The 19468-nt window shown below is 29.7% G+C and overlaps 1 protein-coding gene across 1 annotated transcript in view; it reads right to left on the bottom strand.

Moving 5' to 3' along the window:
* Nucleotides 1–19468, bottom strand: part of dpr11 (defective proboscis extension response 11) — a 172194-nt gene that overhangs the window by 29112 nt on the left and 123614 nt on the right. The window contains exon 7 of the mRNA XM_065515723.1: nucleotides 8178–8386. Within this exon, the coding sequence (XP_065371795.1) occupies nucleotides 8178–8386 (209 nt within the window). The remainder of the gene's footprint in view (nucleotides 1–8177; nucleotides 8387–19468) is intronic.

The raw sequence follows: 19468 nt of genomic DNA, 5'->3' as shown, positions 1-19468 counted from the left end.
GAATTGTTTATACGGATGTTGGTACTTTGGAACATTAAACCAATATTCTGTATATAAATGTGTACTATATGGTGCATATAAATGTTTCAAGATATTGGTAGCAAAAAATACAAAAAGTAAAAAATAAACAATAATAAAGGTGAGAGAATACTTTTGCAAGACCACTATATAAATCAAATAGTAGTTTTTTATATTTATTACAATTTATATGTTGCATTTAATCAAAAAAGGGGAAGTATGTGTGTTAACATTCATACATAATTCATATGTATATTATTTTTGCCTTCTGGTTAATTTTCAATTAGTCCGAGTAAAAATGTATATTATTTTTATACTCTATACCACCGTAGTGTGGAGGGTATTATGCGTTTGTGCTGATGTTTGAAGCGTCCAAAAATATTAGTCTAATACCCACCTTAAAATATACCTATCAACTCAGAATCACTTTCTGAGTCGATTAAAAGATGTCCGCCCGTCCGTCTAGCTTGCTGGATGTCCATGTAAACCTTGCGCGCAAAGTACAGTTCGCAATTTTTATGGTATTTCGATCAAGCCTATTGAAACTGGCTAAAATCGGTTCATTATTTCATCTAGCCTCTATATAAATGTCTTCCCGAAATATGACTTTATCGGTCATAAATGTTTAATTTATTTAGGTATATACACAAGTGTTTTATATACGAAAGTCAAGTCACCGAATTTTATGATGATCGGTCCATAATTAGTCATAGCTTCCACATAAGGCCCACTTCTTAAAATCACTTTAACGAGCATAAATCTATTTAAAATTTTGAAATCCAAATAATATTTTAACAAAAATACGTTTCATATAATAACAAATCACACGGCCAAATCTTATGGCGATCTGATCTGGACTGAGATCGAAAAATTTTTAACATTCATATGTATGTTAATAAATGAAATCTTTAAATCTTTTTTATTTGATTGAAATTATTGTTACAATTTACAAAAAAAAAAAAAAATATTTTTATAGTTCGAACCAGTAATGATGAAATTTTGAACCTTTTTCGAAAACCCTTCCATTATGGTTTTTTTAGTGCTTTATGTCATTTTATTCGAACAGGTTGTCCTTCTCCATTTAGAATCTTCCACACTTTTGGACATACTTTTTGTGCTCTTCAATTCTATTTTAACAAGAGACCAATATCTCTGCACTGGGAATTGCCTCTCTTGGTACAAATACCACATTATTGTTCTTGTACCACTCAAGACATTTCTTACCATAGTGACAGATGCTAAATCAGGCCAAAAATAAGTGGACACATTAAGAAGTCTTCGATATTTAAAGAGCCCTTTTAACAAATGTTTGTCTTTTTTGCCGCACCTTGCTTGCCATACCAAGAACTTTTTGGGAAATTTTATCTGCTTTTGGGTCCTAAACTTTTCTTCAACATTCCCTCGAGCATCTGCAATATAAAAAAAATGTATCCCGAAGCTGCGAAAAATTTTCCCTGCGTACATATCGTCAACCATTATGCAGCAGGTATATTTTTGTAAAAAGTTTGACTTCAATTTCCGTGCTCTGTCTTTGGCCTCTAAATTTTTAGCAAAGTTCCTGTCAGGAACTTTTTGAGCCTTGTATACTTGTATACCAAATAGTCCGAGTACTGACCTAACCGGGCTGCTTTACTACCGGAGGTGTTGAGAGCTCTTTTGAAAATGCTTTCTATTTTTTTTTGCTTTAGAAGCATCATGTGCACCATATGTTCTTAACAAATAAATTTCATACATATAGAGGTTAAATTTTGAGCACAAAAATTAAACAAAATTTTAAAATTTACTATTTGGAAATTGCCATTTGCATGAAATTTTATAATTTTTGTACTCATGGAAAGGAAGAACTTGGAAAACATTTCCAAAAGTCCATCTGAAAATTCTATTTATTAAAACTACAGTTTTATTTAAATTTTGTAGTCTCAGAGGTCTTTAGAATGCATCTTAAATTAATAAAACCCGACTACAGCTTCATAAAATACTATTATTTAAAGCTAAAGGCCATGTAAATTTTCTAGCTTTTTACAAAAATTTAAATCGTGAATTTTTTTTAAAATTTATAAGTATACAAATTAAAATAACTATAAAAGGTATGTATTTACCGAATATGAGCGATTCCAAGATGACGGCGAAAACTAAGTTCCCTATTAGCATGTATTATGAAATGAATTTGAATCTGATTGCTTTTTTTTTTGCTATTATCACCCTGTTTATTGAAACAGAACATACTACACATGTACCTCAAAATTACTTCCGTTTTATGTCAAGTACGATATACTTTTATTACGCGTAAAATTTTAGGCAATGTTTCGAAAGTACTTATTATTTTTTTAAAATAGTTTTTCATATCTTATTTTTGTAAAATCTATTCCACTGTATAGGCGTACAAATGTCACGTACGAAGACCTGGAATTGCCCATATGGTAAACTTATGTTTTTTTTGTGACCCGAACATGGGTCAATTAAAAGATAAGAAGTCCATTAGTTTAATAAAATTATATGTCTTCAAAAAAAGTTTTAACAATTATTTTTAATTTTTTTTTAAAACAATTAATCAATATTAAAAAACTAAGTGATCTGATTTTTATATTTTTTTCATACACAAATCGATATATTCGTGAGATGCACAGCAACTTGACAAGCAATCTTACTTGAATCAAAGATTGTTATGAAAAATTATTTTTAAACATTTTGATGAAAATCTTAATTTTTTTGAATTTTTCAAACTAAATAAATAAAACACTTAGGCCCGTTTTCTCAATGTATCGACAAACTGCCTGTTACTAAATGTCGACATAAATTTATTAGGCCGATAAACTGTCCGTTAACAATTTTGTTTTTCTCAATAAACCGACAAAAAAAGATTATTTTCAGTTGGCAATACCTCTCAAAATAGATGTGAAAGTTGGGAACCCTGCCTTCAATTGACAACATGTTTACATAAATCAGCTTTTTAACGTGGCCATCGATAGCGGGAATCTGTTGAAATATTCATTATCCTCCATGTCTGCCAGGTAGTTAGGCTGGCATGATAAAATTTTTCAGCATTCACTTGGAACTCATGTTCTTCATGTTCATCCTCCATCAAATTAATGTTAATTCCTCTATTAAACTTTTGTTTTTATAAAATCTATTTAATTTCGTTTACAAAAACACAAACACATGCAAACTATGAACAGCAGTCAGCTGATTGAATTTATCTGTACGATAAATAAATAATTGGCAGATGAGGTCGGGTTAGCTTTGCGACAGAATAGAAGCAAATGAGACATTGAGAAAACCAAATTTCTTTAATCTGCAGTTTTTCTTTGGGAAAAAAGATAATCACCTAATGAGAAAACGGCCCTTAGTCTGTATTTTTGATCCATGGGGAAAACATATAACATATTAAGTGATCAAATATATTTATTTTTTATATTTTTTTTAAAACTGTTTATCCGTTGAGTTTTTAAAGTTCATTTAAAAGGACATCTAACCCGATGAAGGAAAGCCTAGTACGCAGTTTTACTGTGTCTGATCCCCACTTTCACATATATAGATCCCCACTTTCACATATTTGTGAAAAAAAATATTAAAATTGTTGCATGGTGTAACTTTTGAAATGAAAATCCACTAACATTTGATAGCATCATTCTCCTGCCAAACACTTATTGTGAGATACAAACAAAAAAAAAAAAAACATTTCAGTTTGTTTTTTTCATTTTATACTATATTCGGTTTTTAATATAAAAGTATCTATATGTATAATATTTTTATCTGGTTTGCTGCTGTTTATCATGTATATGCATTATCAATTTCATATATAATTTGGTTTATTTTATTTTTTGTGTCATCTTCCTTTTGTTGTAGTTTGTTACTGATGTCGATGCTGTTGTTGTCATTGAGATCACAGGTGATTCTTTTGCTACTTAATAAGTTAAGTACACCAAAAAGGACGTTTTTATTATATTTGAGCATGTATGTGTACTTAAACATGCAGCATGTTGACTGTGTATATGCCATCATGGTCTCATGTAGATGCCACCACTGTACTAAGTGTATAAATGTGTATGTATGTATGTACGTATGTATGCATGTTTACCTTAAATGTAAATGTTTGTCAACTTGAGTTTATGTGATGTGGGGAAGGATATTTATTTGTGAGTATATCGGTGCATGTATGTATATGTGTGTATGTGTAAGGTCCCTTCAGTTGTGTTTATATATATATATAAGGACATTTATGTGTATATACGAACGTTGTGAGGTATGCAAACAATATATGGGTTGGTCTCTGGGTAAATTGTTAAGAAAAAGTAATAATTCAATTTATTTTAAGTTGTTGTTCAAATGACACATACTTGACACGTTTTTGCTTTACTTAAATGAGACTTCTTGCTCGTCTTTATTAATGCTGCAGGAGAGTAACCACTAGGAGGTGTTATTCTAGGTTTTACAAGAATTTATTATTAATCTTTAGAACGAATGTGTAAAGCTCAAAATAGTTGTTAAGTTTCCTATTGCTGTTACTCTCAGTATTATAATATCTTAATGTGAAAGCAAATTTAACTAAAATGTTTGTTTGTATATCATCTAATTTTACAATAGTTGCACTAATGTTTTTGGTAATTTTTTGGAGTAAAATAAAAACAGTATATTTACTTATTTTTATCACAGAGTTAATTTTTAGAAATAGTTTCAGTTAAATTGGTAATTAGACTGAATTCATAGTCAACCATGATTTATAATATATGTATTTATAAGCGTCAGAGCCAAAAATCTAATCGATCAAACTGGGAGTTGCGAGTTCTATTCCCGCCAGAGACTCTGGGTGTATGTGTAGACAATAGAGTGGTCGACCCAGTTTTTAATAACCGGTTATTTCCGGTTTTTTTGGTTAAGTCGGTTTCGGTTTTTTTGAAAAGCTCACATTTCGAATATCGAAGAAACCGGTTTTTTTTCCTCGAATAGTCGGTTTTTTTAAAAGTGTGTGTTTTATGAGCTTTAGTGTATTAAAAACTTTAAAATATTTAAAATCCCAAAAACTTTTTTAAAACAAATACTCAACTATTTTCAAAGACTTTTTATATTTATATAAATGTCACAACCGATCTGGAAAGCTTAAAAGCGAACTCAATGCTTTGTTAACTACATATATGTATTACAAGTACTCTGAGAAAGATCATTTTTAATGTTTAGCTTTATAAAAACAAAAGAAAAAAATCTAAATATTTTTTTGGCCAATTTATGTTTCTAAAAACCTAACGTAGTTGTTGCCATTGGCAGTTAAATATAATTCATTCACTTTTAGAAAAAAATCAATTTTAATTTCAGCATGGTTCAAATTTGATCCGAAGACCTTGTGAAGGTTAAAAGAAATAGTCAAAATTAGAATTAAAAAATGTTTAAGCATTTTAAAGAGGCTTATTTTTTGTTATATGATCTCATTTTTGTTGTGTTAAGTTTTTCCATGAACTGTTTTTGTTTTAATAACTATTATTTTAATAAATAAATCTTTTTTTCTTCTTATATCTATGCGTTTCAATATTTTTCCATAAAAATCGGTTTTGCCGGTTATTATTAAAAAACCGAAATCGAAACCGGTTTATATTAAATTTCAATTTTTCGAAGAAACCGAAAACCGGTTTCTAAAAAATGTCGAAGAATCGATCACCCTAGTAGACAAGAAAAATGCTTCGCAGTTTGTGTTTGTATAAAAAAATAGGCTTCTTCTAAAACAAACTCACTCAAATTACCGAAGTTTATGTTGAATGTGTTCCATCGGTTTCAAAGTGCGAGGGTGTGTGCGGTTCAGAAGTCCAGCCAAAAATATTTGAAGACCATGAATTGGAGACATTACTCCAAGAAAATCACAAGGATCCTGTACCGAACACAACTGATGCGAATGAAGCGAACATTGACCGAAAAATTCCAGAATATGCGACCTGACATGAAACCATAATATTCCATCATAACAACGACTGATCATGTGTTGCAAAACATGTTAATAACTATTTAAAAAAAAGTGGTTTTGCCTCACCACCTATAGTCGAGACTACTATTTTTTGCGACTGATGATAAACGCTCTCTCTGGTACGCTTCACTTCAGATCATATTACCCGAATTTGTTCGTTCTTGTCCTCAAAATATGAGCAGTATATGAATAGTATATAAGTCACAAAACTATAATGCAAGAAAGATGTTCGTGATTCAATGAGATTCATTTTTTTAAGTCAAATCTATGTAAATAGTTCATTGGATGGATTCCTTTGATATAATACTTGTATTGTTAAGTGTTTATAGTGAATAACATCCACTCTAGCTTTCATATGGCAGGCAAAGAATGTTATAATCTATAGGTGGAAACTTTACAATAATGTAAGTATTTAATGAATATATTTTCCAAAATTACTAGACAGGCAAGTTCGTGTCCGAATATGTTGTTTTTTGAGTTGGAAAATGTAAAGGAGACCTTACGGAATGTCAAAATTGTATAGGTATAACTATTCTAAGCGCAGTAAACAAGATCATAGCGCACACTAAAAATATCAGAATATCGCAAGCTATTTTTCCGGAACTTCGGCATGAGCAAGCTGAGAAGTCTTGCACTGATCACATCAATACCTTGCGGATTATTGCGGAACAGTCCAACGAGTTGCCGTTACCTTCGTATATAGTTTTTATTGACTTTCGATAACCTTAAGACATGTAGCGGTATGGAGTGCTCTTGCTTGTAAAAGTATTCGAAAAACACTTGTAAGTCTTATCCAATCGCTCTATAAGAATGTTTGTTGCCGAGTTATGCATGACAATACCCTAAGCAATCGCTTCGTAGTACTTACAGGAGCTAGGCATTTGCTGTTCAACATTTTGGTTGACGTTATCATACGTACTGCTAGAAGAGGAATAAGACGGCTGGTCTAAAGATAAATACCGCCAAATGCATGCGAAAGTCATGCGCTGTAACACCATTAATACCAACAGGTTCAAAATCATTGAGTAATCAACGAATTTTTGGTGATTTTTATTTTAAAATTTGTAGGCCCTAGATGACCAAATTTGGGAAGCCATATATCGTATGTACATAAATACAAATCAACTCAGCGGCAAGATGTAGACTTTTATTAAGATATCTCACGTCATTGGGGTGCTACCAAATTATTTCCAAAATAAAATCTATCTAAACCACAGTGGTGTTGTTTTTGTATGTTTTACGTTGTTTTAGAGTTTATGTACCCCAGGGCTTCGAATTAATTGATCAAATTTGAGCTTAACTCACTAAAATCTTAATTCGAAATTAATCACTATTCATTCCAAATATATAATTATTTAGGTTCATTGAAATGCTTTTATTTAAATAGAATTAATTAATATTGGAATTAATTGAATTAAAATATTTTTTCGTTTTGCTTTCAATCATTCACAAAATGAATTGAATAAAATTTACTAAAGCGCGTTTGTAATAGATTTGAATTTTTTAAGCTACTTTGTAATGGATTTGAATTCATGAAAATATTAGTGATTCAATAAGAAATTAATTCTATAAAGCATAAACTCTTAATGGAATGAATTAAATACATTTGAAGTTCAATAGAATTAAGCATATAGTATATAGATTCAATAACGTAATGGTTGATAGATACAATTTGTTTTAGTTTCGAAAATGGGATTAAGAATTAATTTTTTTGAAGCTTTGATATAATCCTGACTTTACTGGCTTTCATTCAGATGGCATTTTACTAAATGTTATATGAGAAGAAATTAAATACATTTTAACATTTTCAATATCAAATATCACCCCTTGATAAAACCCCCATTACAGCAACGCAGCAATATTTTTTTGGTTTGGTATATTCTAGGTCATTTGTGTATAAATTGTAAGTAATTTCAAAAATAAAATCATATACTTATACATATGATAAAAGTTGAAAATACTTAAAACACTTATTGCCAAGAGTATATGAGAAATGGAAATAAATACACCTACATAACTACACTAAGTGACTTTTTAATTAACTGACAAATCCGTGGGGATATTTTAAATGAAAACCATTTGAAATATACTTTTCATTAGTGACTTAATTAGAAAATGTTATAAAAATGTAAGTAAAATTTTTCAAGATAATTGCAAGATAAATATAACAGATATTACCATGAAACCAATATTATTTTTAATGACTTACCGTACTGTGTGGATCGCCCTCTGCTTCTGGTAAATTTCTATCGATTTGTGTTATATGACGTCGGGATTCGGCTGATAGTTGTTCGGTGCCATGGTACCACATAATAAATGTGGGTGGTTCTAGAGCACCACGTACGACGCATCGTAAATTTACCCTGCTACCAGCTTTAACATAACGATCTGGATCACCCAGAATTTCTGTACGAGGAACTGTAATGGAAGAGATATGAAATATATGTTATTTAAAAGAGTTTCCTGTTAAACACGAAATCACTCATGACAGCATTAAGTAAATATTGCAGTTACTAGAACAATAAAAATTTTACTTTTTGACTGAGGTTAGTTTGAAACAGTCTATATGGACTTAAGGGCAAACATAATTTTAGTTTAATGTACTTATCGCACTGGTTCCTCTAAAGAGCATCAAGAGAAGAGAAAATTATAGCAGATTTTTACAGTGGGTAGATATGACCATAGCATATCGATTTCTTGCAAAAAGTGAAAATTGGAAAATTTTGAATTGACGCTTTTTAGAGGAACCTATCCCACTGGTCGGTATGTTGGTACGGGTAGTAACGGACGAACGACAAGAAGTGGAAAATCTATATAGAATTGCAATGATTTTTTATTTGACTGATTATTGAGATAAGCTGGTGACAAAACGGACGAGTAATGACTAGATCGATGATCGCAAAAAGACAGACAGGACAGTTTTGAGCTGAGAAAATGAACATATATATTTAAGTTTAGTACGTAAACCTGAATTCGTTAAATAAATCATACTACAATTAACTAAAATTATTAAATGACATATATAATATTTCAACATTTATCAACCTTCCACCAACCACCTTTAATGACCTCATTTTACAAGGCCATATTAAGCTATAATTATGAATTAATCACAATGGAATAATATGTCTAATATCATGTTAAAAAGTTATGCTAATGCATAAAAACATAATTATATTAACAATATTTTGCTTAACTTTTCATTTAACATTACTAATCATAGTGTGTATGGGCCAAAAAACAAACAAAAAAAAATGTTTTCACAGAAACTTATTGTAAGAAGTTCAAGTTTCTTTAGTATTTAGAAAAAAATAAAATAAAAATACAACAAAATACTGAAAACAAGTAAGAGAAACGCAAATATGTTGGAAATCACGTATCACACGTAATAATGGTAACAACACGTTCGAAAATTGTTGCCAACAATATGTGCAAAAATCATATACTATGCCCTCGTAACAGAGTAGTCCTGTAACATGTCTGAATCTGAGACTATACTAAGTATATGTATTTATTCTTTGGTTTTGTTATATTTGAATATAAATCATGAAACTTTGTGTGGAGATAAATAATTTAAATTTGTTGAAATTCAAATGTAGTGTATCGTTATATATAAAAGGCAAATTGTTATTTGAAAATTTCGAAAAGCATTTTTTCGTATTTAAAGTTAAAGTTTTAGTTTAAGACATTAATTGTTTTTAACTCCTTCAGGATGAATAACATGTCCCTGGTATAAAATTTCGAAAACAAACAGGTGTTTTGGAAAAAAAATTAATGTGAAAATATCTCATATCATAATACAATTTCATAGTCTAAAGATTGTATTCGATTTTCAAATAATACAAATCGCTCATTTGCTGCAACAACGTCATAATTCAAAAGAAGTCGTTTCGAGAAAAACGTCTTTGAATATTTTATGACATTTTACTACTTCTTAAATACATTTTCATCAAATCATGCGATTTCAGAAATATAAATAGTAGATGTTAATATCTTTCTAATCTGTATTTAACGCAAATTTTTACTTATCAAATATACGAGAAAACATGAATTTGAATTTTGATGTTTACAACAATAATACACTCTCACACAAAAAATAATTGACTTTTTTTAAAACTGATGAAACTATATGAATGATTATAGAACAGCGCATATTTTGTGTTACTCAGTTCATAAAACACGGATTTTGAGTTATGACGTTGTTGCAGCAAATAGGCAAAATGATTTTTTTTTATTTACGGTCGGTATTTATAAATTTGTTAAAACAATTCAAAAAGTTTTTATTTTCATATATATTTATAAATACAAATAAAACAAACAATAAACGTGAAGAAAATATAAAAATTATAATAAAATTTGCTGAAAAACATCAACTATCAATACAAAAATATTTTTCATACTACCGTGTAAACATGAAATGTATTTTTCAAAACGATTTCCTGATGATTTTAATAATATTTTAAATTATAAAAGTATTAATACTTAGTATTGCCGTCTATAAAAGCCTTTAATTGCGCATCATTATCGATTCATAGTCATAAAAATCTTTCCACAGACATTCACGTTGCAAAAAGGTTTCAGAAACTTTCAGTACTTGAACAGCTCTACCAAAGTATGTAGATATCTGTCTGATTTCGGATATCTTTAAAAGGATAATTTAACTAAATTATTTATAAAAATTTTATTTGGTACTTTTTGCTGAATTATACAGTAACCATTGATGAAGAAATGTTTGGAAAAATAGTTCTCAATTGTACGCTTAATCCTTCATATGAAATTATCTTAACCCTTATGTGAATGGCAAAAAAAACACCTTTAACAGCATTGCAAGGTACCCGGGTACCTATATGGAAATAGTACAGGAAACTAGATATTTTTGTCGAAAATATGTGCATAATCACTGAAAATAACTCTGAGACTTACAAAAGATCTTAATTTTCAGTAAATTTTCAATACTTTGTAAATAGTAAACGACTACAACACAAAAATAGACAGAACAGCAAAGAAAATAAAAACATTTGAGCCATTCCGTGAAGAAGAATTAAATGCTTTTATAGGAATTTTTATTCATACTGGCATCCACAATTTGATTTGTGGACGCCAGAGACCACACAGCAATGAAACAGATAAAGCTACTGCTTTTCGAGATATTTGGACAATGCTGAATGAGAATTTACGTCACATTTTCTGAGTGTATTTCAATAGATGAGCAGTTGTATGGATATCGCGGACGTACCCGTTTTACGCAGAATATGACGTATAAGCCAGACAAATATGCCATAAACATATTTTGGGATTGCGATACACTGGTAAACCATTTGAAGACTGTTTTATCCATTCAAAAGCTCCGGGAGAAATGTAACTACTGACACCATGGAAAGCCTAATGTATAATATACTTTTGATGCTAAACCTGAAATTATAACAAATTACACCAAAACCAAAGGAGGATTTGATAATATGGACAAACTATTATGCTAATATTCATTCATGCAAACGCAGAACAAATCGATGGTCACAATAATTATTTTATAATGCTATATATGTAGCAGCATTAGCATCTTATATTCTATATATGGCAAACCATACACAATTGCGTTCCATAGACTGTTGCAGACAATTTTTGAAAGAGCTAAGCTTTGAACTGAGCAAGAAAAACATTCATCAACGCATTAAGAACCCAAAAGTTATCTCCCAATTATGAGTCAAATCTGCAATACAGAGTGTGCTTGGGAAAGGTTTTGAAGTTTCCGGTTTGCAAAAAATAATAAAAGCGGTCGTAGTTCCCTAGTAGGGAGTTGTCACGTAAGCTCGCAACTACGTATGAAGCAAATAAAAACACGTAAAGCTTGCACCATATGTTCCAAACCGATGTGTAATGAGCATTCAGCAAACTGTCCAATATGCATATAAAAAAAAATATTTTTTTGTTTATTTAGCTTCAGCAAATAAAAGTTTTAATCTAAAATATTCACAACGACTTTCTTTAATTTTATTTTAGTAACCTTTCACTAAAAATATATACTTCCAATAATCGTTTTTTGATATTTAATGTATCAAGGTACCCGGGTACCTTGCCATACCGTTAAGGGTGTATGATGAAAATTGTTCCACCACGCCTCTTCAAAATAATTTTTAAGTCAAAAAATGCTGATAGTTTAAAATTTATTAAAAGTTAGGAGTTCTCAAGAAGTTTCAAATATGTGGACCAACTGTTTCTATAAAAAAAATTAAGCTGAAAACGCCAAAGGTACCCGGGTACCTTGCTATTCACATAAGGGTTAAACAGTTTAAAAGTTAATTTAATTCAAAGCGATTCAAATTAATGCTTTGCTTTTTTATACCCATCATCAATAAGATGAAGGGTATATTATTTAGTCATTCTGTTTGTAAAACATTGAAATACTCATCGTAGACCCACAAAAGATTATATATAATCTGGCTTCTTATAAAATTCTAAGAAGATCTATCTATGTCTTTCCGTCTGTCTGTCTGTTGGTAATACGCTAGAGCCCAAACTAAAGGCAATGGCGGAAATTGGGAATATTCCCCATATAAGTTTTCCCTTACAAAATGACTTGAACGTTCTAAATTGTCTTATAATAAATAATATCGGGATTGACATACATAAATATGAACCTTAATCTTTCTAAAGTTATTTATGTTGAATACCAATATTTTTAAGAGATTTATGCTCGTTAGATACCTACATTTGTGACCGATAAAGTGCAATTTCGGGAGGAAATTTCTATGATGGCTATGTCAAATAATGGACCAATTTCAGTTTCAGTAGGCTTGGTCCATGGGCCGAAAAAAGTCTATGTACCAAATTATATCGACTGCCAGACGGACGGACGATCGGTACACTTTAAGGTAGAGTAACTTCGGTTAATGTAGACTACCGTTTTGTATTTTCTAAATTCTGGCTAAAATATATATGGGGGAATTCATGTCAAGTGAACCAACATTTAAAATTCATGTCTTCCGATAAAATTTGGACCCAAGTTAGACCTATTGGATAGTAATTCAGACGCAATTTTTCAACAAGTTCGGTAAAGAACTATCTAAGTTAGAGGAGGTAAAATTTTGACATTTTGGCAAACATTTATTTTTTCTCTTCCATGTAACTTATTACCTATTGTTGTAAGTAAAGTATGTCCCAAATAGTTTAGATAGCTATTTCTTCATTGCTCGTAAAAAACTATTTAAAAAAATAAAAAATTTGAATATTTTTTTTCCGATATCAAAAACTTTTTTGACTGTTTTTTCAAAATGGTCACTTTTTTTCTCTTAGTGGGATGCGAGTTCGATATCTATCAAAATAAATGTTTTGTAACTCAAAACATAAAATTTTTTGTTTTTTTTTCCAAAATCAAAAACATTGTTGACCTTTTGTTGAATATTTTTTTGCTCAAAATATAGCTTAGGTCTTTTCCTTGCAGGCCTTTTTGGTCGCTTAGTGGGATGCGAGTGGGATATCTATCAAAATATATATTTTGTAACTCAAGACATAAAATGTTTGACTTGTTTTTTGCAAAATCTAACTTTTTTCCAAAATGGGACATTTTTTAAAATTCTTTCCTTTAGGAGGGTTTTAGCCGCTTAGAGGGATGCGAGTCGGATATATATATATCAAAATAAATGTTTTGTAACACATGATATACATCTGAGAGACCAAAAACATAAGTCTTGCAACAACATAATACATGTAAATCAATGCATTCTGTTGTCGTGTCAGATATAACATTTGGGAGAGAGTAAACATTATATTCTTTAATTTAATTCTTTCTTTAGTTCTTTAATTTAGGAATTTAGTATAAACAAAAGATGTTTTTTATAAAAACCCTTCTCAAAAATGACTTTTTTTAGTACGAAAATGTAACATAAATAGGAAGCTTCCTTTTCTCTACACAAGTAAAATCAATATCAGTGTCATTGAACTTCTAAATCTCATTACATTTATTTCATTCTTAAAAGTTATTAAATATTTCCTTTGCATAACTATAGTAACGAATTAAAAGTAAGATAGGCAAATAAACTCAAAGCATGTACTACCCTTGGGTATCAACTTACATCGTTTGATGCAAACAAAAAAAAACATCATATTATTTGTTAACTTAAACATTATTTAATTTCAACAAGTTTTACGGAAAATTGAAATTTGCCTAACTAATCCCAGATGAAAAAAACAAAAAAAAAAAAAAATGAAACGACACAACATCAACAGCAGCAAATTAACACTTATTATGCTGCCATATAAGAAGAAAGAAAAAAATAACACTGTACATCTTAGTTTTATCCATTTAAGCTAATTTGTATGCTAAGCATATATGCTTAACATATACACACATACATACATATGTATATTCCAGTTAAGTCCTCCTTAAGAGGACAAAAAAGGCTTCCAAATGTACATACATATACACATATATGTATATAATATGTATAAAAACACGTACACATACAAATGTAAAATAATAAAAGCGCTTAGCATCTAACAGACGCTAACAACAACAGGTACAAAGCTGTGCCAAATGACAGAAAAAAAGGAAAATACATAGATAAAAAATAACGTTAAAAGAATAAAAATGAAAATCTCTACAAACAAACAGCAGCGATAATGTGTCTGTATTTGAAAAGCATCATAAAAACTAATATGTAGTAAATACATACATAAATACATAAAAATATACATACATATATGCAGAGACCCATGAACAAATGTATACAAAAGGACTACGATCAACCAGATTGGTGTATGAATTGGGTATTATTGAAATACAGTGTTTTATATTTATAAAAATTTAATTTTTGCGAAAGTTATGTTAAAATTGTATATTATTCTTAGAAATTAGCTTTTTTGACGGACTATGATTAATATTTAATAACAAAAAATATTCATACCACCCGTAGTCCCAACTAGAAAATTATAAATTTTAAATACGAGTCATATAGCTAATTTTTTAAAAGTACAGTGGTGGCCACCAATTTAAGACAAATACTTGAATTTTTTTCATCATCTGAATTTTAAGTGCGATAGAGCCAAAATAAAAGGACCTCTAAGGGTATGCAATTTATTATTAATGTTTCTAGTTTCTCAAAAATGTTTGGAAAAATCGGTAAAACATATATGGACAAATATATGTGGAAATACCCACCTCAGCGAACATCCGCTGTAAATAACATGATATGACCGAAACTAATGGAACTAAAAATACGAAATTTGGTCCGAATATTTTATAATAATAAAAATATAATGATATAAATGTGAGAAAATATGTTTATTTAAAAAAAAAATTATTGGTCAAGTTGTAGAAAAATCTTATGAGTTCGTGGTGAATATGTATGAATTGATACAGTCGAATAAAACACACTTGTGTGTTAAAACAGTCCTCATGCATACATATTTGTGGAAATATTTGAAAAAATAATTGACAATTACATGGAATTTAGCAGACAATTTTTGTCTTAATTACCTGGCCACCACTGTCTGTTGTACTCAAATGTCTGAATTTATATAGAAATTCTTAGAAATTAGCTTTTTTAGGGACTACGGTTGTTATGATTAATATTTAATAACACAAAATATTCATACCACCCGTAGTCCCAACTAGAAAATTATAAATTTGAAATACGTTATAAATAAATAACTAAAATATATTTCAATGTATTGAAAATGTTTTTTGTCTAATAAAAATATTAGACACATTTGGACTATGAGGGATATGAATTTAATTTGCCAAATACAAAGTTGTATATTGGCAAGAATATGAGTTAAACCAGAAAACCAGAAAACCTGGACCCTGTAGTCCAGATATCTGCTAGCTGCTAACAAGTTTTTTTTATTTTATTTAGAAATTTATTTATAATATCTAAAAAACCATAAAAAGATAGAGAAAAATTAAAAAAAAAATAAATCAATAGACCTGAATATCTCCCTAACCCATTAATGCCTGACCCCCGAATCCGTTCTCCGATTTCGATTAAATTTTATACATACAGTACTTAAAAAAAAAAATTTCATTTATTTTATCTGCCATGCCTGAGCCTGCAGGGTATGGGTATTTTTCTACCCACTTTGGCATATATGGGTTCTAAAATGTATGTTTTTTATAATTAGCTACTTAGAAAAAGGAAGCCCTTAACGAATTTTTTTCGATGTTTTGATGATTACGTTGTATATTTATCAATACCTAGCTACAGGCACGGATCCAGAGGGGGGTAATAGGAATTCCTCCTCCCCCCAAAACCGCAAATTGTTTATATAAAAAAGGAAAAAAAAGAAAAATGTAGAACAAATTTTAAATTCCAAAAACTAACCACACACCCCTAATGACTGATCTGGATCCGCGCCTGCCTAGCTTTCATCCAGATGGTGAAAATTGAAACCACATATCTAACTAATTGTGTTATGTTAACCATTTACCATCAACGTATCTACATAAGTATGGCTTGATAAGATTGATACTTTTAGAAAATATTATAATATCTGATGAAATTCAAATAAACTCCATCTTATTTATAAGATAATATATAATAATTGAAATATTGGTCTCAATAATGTAGAACCATATTTTTGTTAATGAAGAGAAAGTCTAGGAAATATTATATAAAAAATATATGGGGTTATTAAGAATTTCTGCATCACTTTATTATTCCAATTCGAATTTTCTATGACTATTATTAAGACCATGGTAACGTGGTAACTTAATAATGGTTCTGGTAAAGTTTTCACAAATGAATAACAAATTGAGGAGGAATGGAACTCTCCAACACTACCCAGCAGTTCGACAAGGAATACACCCGTAAAATACACTAAACACTAGATTGACTCGAACTTGTATGCATTGGATCATTCGTCAGGAATGTACTCGTTGTAATGCAAAGTGGAGTCAGTTGTTACTTAAACATTCCCAGGTATTGCATGGCGGATGCAGTCGTCATTTTACTGGTCCTAAGAAATCTAGATATGGGGACATTTGACACTTGTTTTTTTGTATTGTACTTTAGAAATCAGTTATTCAACCTATTATGACAGGTTCGAATGCAGAGTAAATTGTCCATTTACAATCGACAAAATGTAGCTATTGTCCCCAAAGAGTCAATTGACTTCCTCCTAGAACAAGTCTACTAATTCTGTGGCTATTGGTAACTTGAAAGTAGATTTGATTGCTAGTTTCAGAATGCCACCACGAACTGTGGGGTCTAGAAATCCCTACACACATTACTACTAATTTTTTCAATGATGGTAATCACCGTCAATATAAAAGAACAGGTTTGACATCATTATTTCATGGTCGAAAAAATTTTAATTAGGTTGTGTCAACCTTTCGCTATCTAAATATTTTATATAGTCATATATTATCATACCTTTAAATGTTTTTATTATGATTTACTAAAGAAAAAACTAAATTTTTACTTGAAAAATTAAGGCCCTAATTTTGTAAATCACGTCACAAAGTGATATTTATATGGAAAGCAAAAACAAAATTTCAAAAATTTGAAAAATTTGTTTTTGTTTTATATACAAATTTTTCACAGAACAAACGCAACAAAATTCAAGCGTTGATTTGCCTTTCATAATTTGAAAATTTTGTACATAAAACAAAAACAAATTTTTCAAATTTTGTTTTTGCTTTCCATATAAATATCACTTTGGTGATGTGATTTACAAAATTAGGGCCTAAATTCATATTTCATATGTTTTAGAACCCACATATGCCGAAGTGGGTAGTTTTATACCCAATCCACCAAATTGTACTTGTAGCTTAGGAAAGTGAGTCTAATCACTTGGTTATTTTGTTTACTGATAGAGGATATCGAAGACTACTAGACACATGGAGGGCATGGGGAACTTCCAGTCCCCCCGTTTTCTAGAGCCGTATATTTTCGAATTTTGTAATTTTGTAAAATTCCTTAAATTTGGCCCACTAGTTCCCCACCAAGAACTGACCTAATATTACCGAAAAAATTATTTTAAGTAGCTCGATTCTTACTTTATCTATTCCAAAAAAAAGATTTTTGATATCGTTCTACTAGAAATTTCTAGAATTTTTCTAAAATTGCTCTATTTTTGGGTATTTTTCAACCCATTCGGCGTTAATGGGTTAAGTTATAGAGATATTTTTTATAGATCTTCTCAAGGACTATTTATATTTAAAATTTCAGTTCATACGGATAATAAATAGATTTTTGGTCATTTTTAAAAAAAATTCAGAACCGAGGTTACCAACTTTGAGGGGCTACGATTCTGAGCAAAAGTAATTCAACTCGAAAATACATCAGCTTGAACTATGTGTAATTTCGTAACAAAGCCTACAACAGTTCCCAAGATACCGAATTATTTCCAAATAAAAAAGTTTCTAAACCACTGTCCGATAGATACAGTGTTGCCAATTTAGCCCTTTTTGGGCTAAATTTAGCCCTTTTCAATCTTGTTTAGCCACAAAAAAATTAATTTAGCCTTTAGCCTTTTTTCTAGCCTTTTTTATTTTCATTTAGCCATATATATTTACTCTAATGAAAATTATATATTTACTCTAATGATCTGAAATTTTTGCTGTTGAAAATTAGTAAAATCAGTTCAAAAAATTGGCAGGGATATTATGTCAAAAATTAACTCAAAATGTTGAACCAGTAAACAATTTAAGCACATACAAATGGTTGGACTTTCCATACATTAAAAACATGCCATAACTAATATAGAGAAAATGTATTTTATTTAAATAAAAATTGTTAATAAATATGTTAATGTTTTACGCGCGAGTCCGGGCGTTTATAAAATCATATATAGGGTTAAAGATAATACTTTTAACTTTATCTGGGCGATGTATTGACGTAAATATAGTACCTTAACAAATATTTTATAACACATGACATGTAGTATACCGTTTTCAAAGACTACAATCCAACCAATTTAGAAAGAAAAATTCAGTTCATTATCGATAATAATTTAGGTATGATCATTTTTATCTGATCAAATATAGAAAATTAACTTTTTCCAAATTTAAAATAAATATTTATGTTTACATATTTTGGCTACCTTAGTTTTGATATGTTTACTAACTAATGGCAAAATTTGTGTTTTTGCCAATGAAAATCAATTCTGTCCGGCGACGTGTATAATTTTTAGAATATTTTTTTTCTGCATTACATGAGAGGCATATTTGCCATATATTCACTTATCAAAATATTCTCCATCGAAGTTATCACAAAGGATTACTTTATACATAATTTGTCTTTCATATTAATAAATTTGCATAGGAGCATTTTGCAGGCCAGGTGATAAATACGAGGCTTTAAAAATATCGGCATATGATATACGTGTTTTAAGTTATTTTAAAATTAAGGATCAACATACAGGAATAAATATTCTTATTTTTTTGCATTTGAACGTGTGTTATATTCATACATTTTTGTTTGTCTATTCGGCATAGCCAAATGTAACATTCTAAGTTGTTTTTTGTGTCAAATGTATGTATTTTTTTAATTAAAAATTTTA

The sequence above is a fragment of the Calliphora vicina genome, chromosome 1 (genome assembly GCF_958450345.1).
Source record: "Calliphora vicina chromosome 1, idCalVici1.1, whole genome shotgun sequence".
In the NCBI taxonomy this organism is placed as follows: domain Eukaryota; kingdom Metazoa; phylum Arthropoda; class Insecta; order Diptera; family Calliphoridae; genus Calliphora; species Calliphora vicina.
The sequence above is the reverse complement of the archived record's forward strand: the minus strand, read 5'-3'. Positions and strand labels throughout refer to the sequence as shown.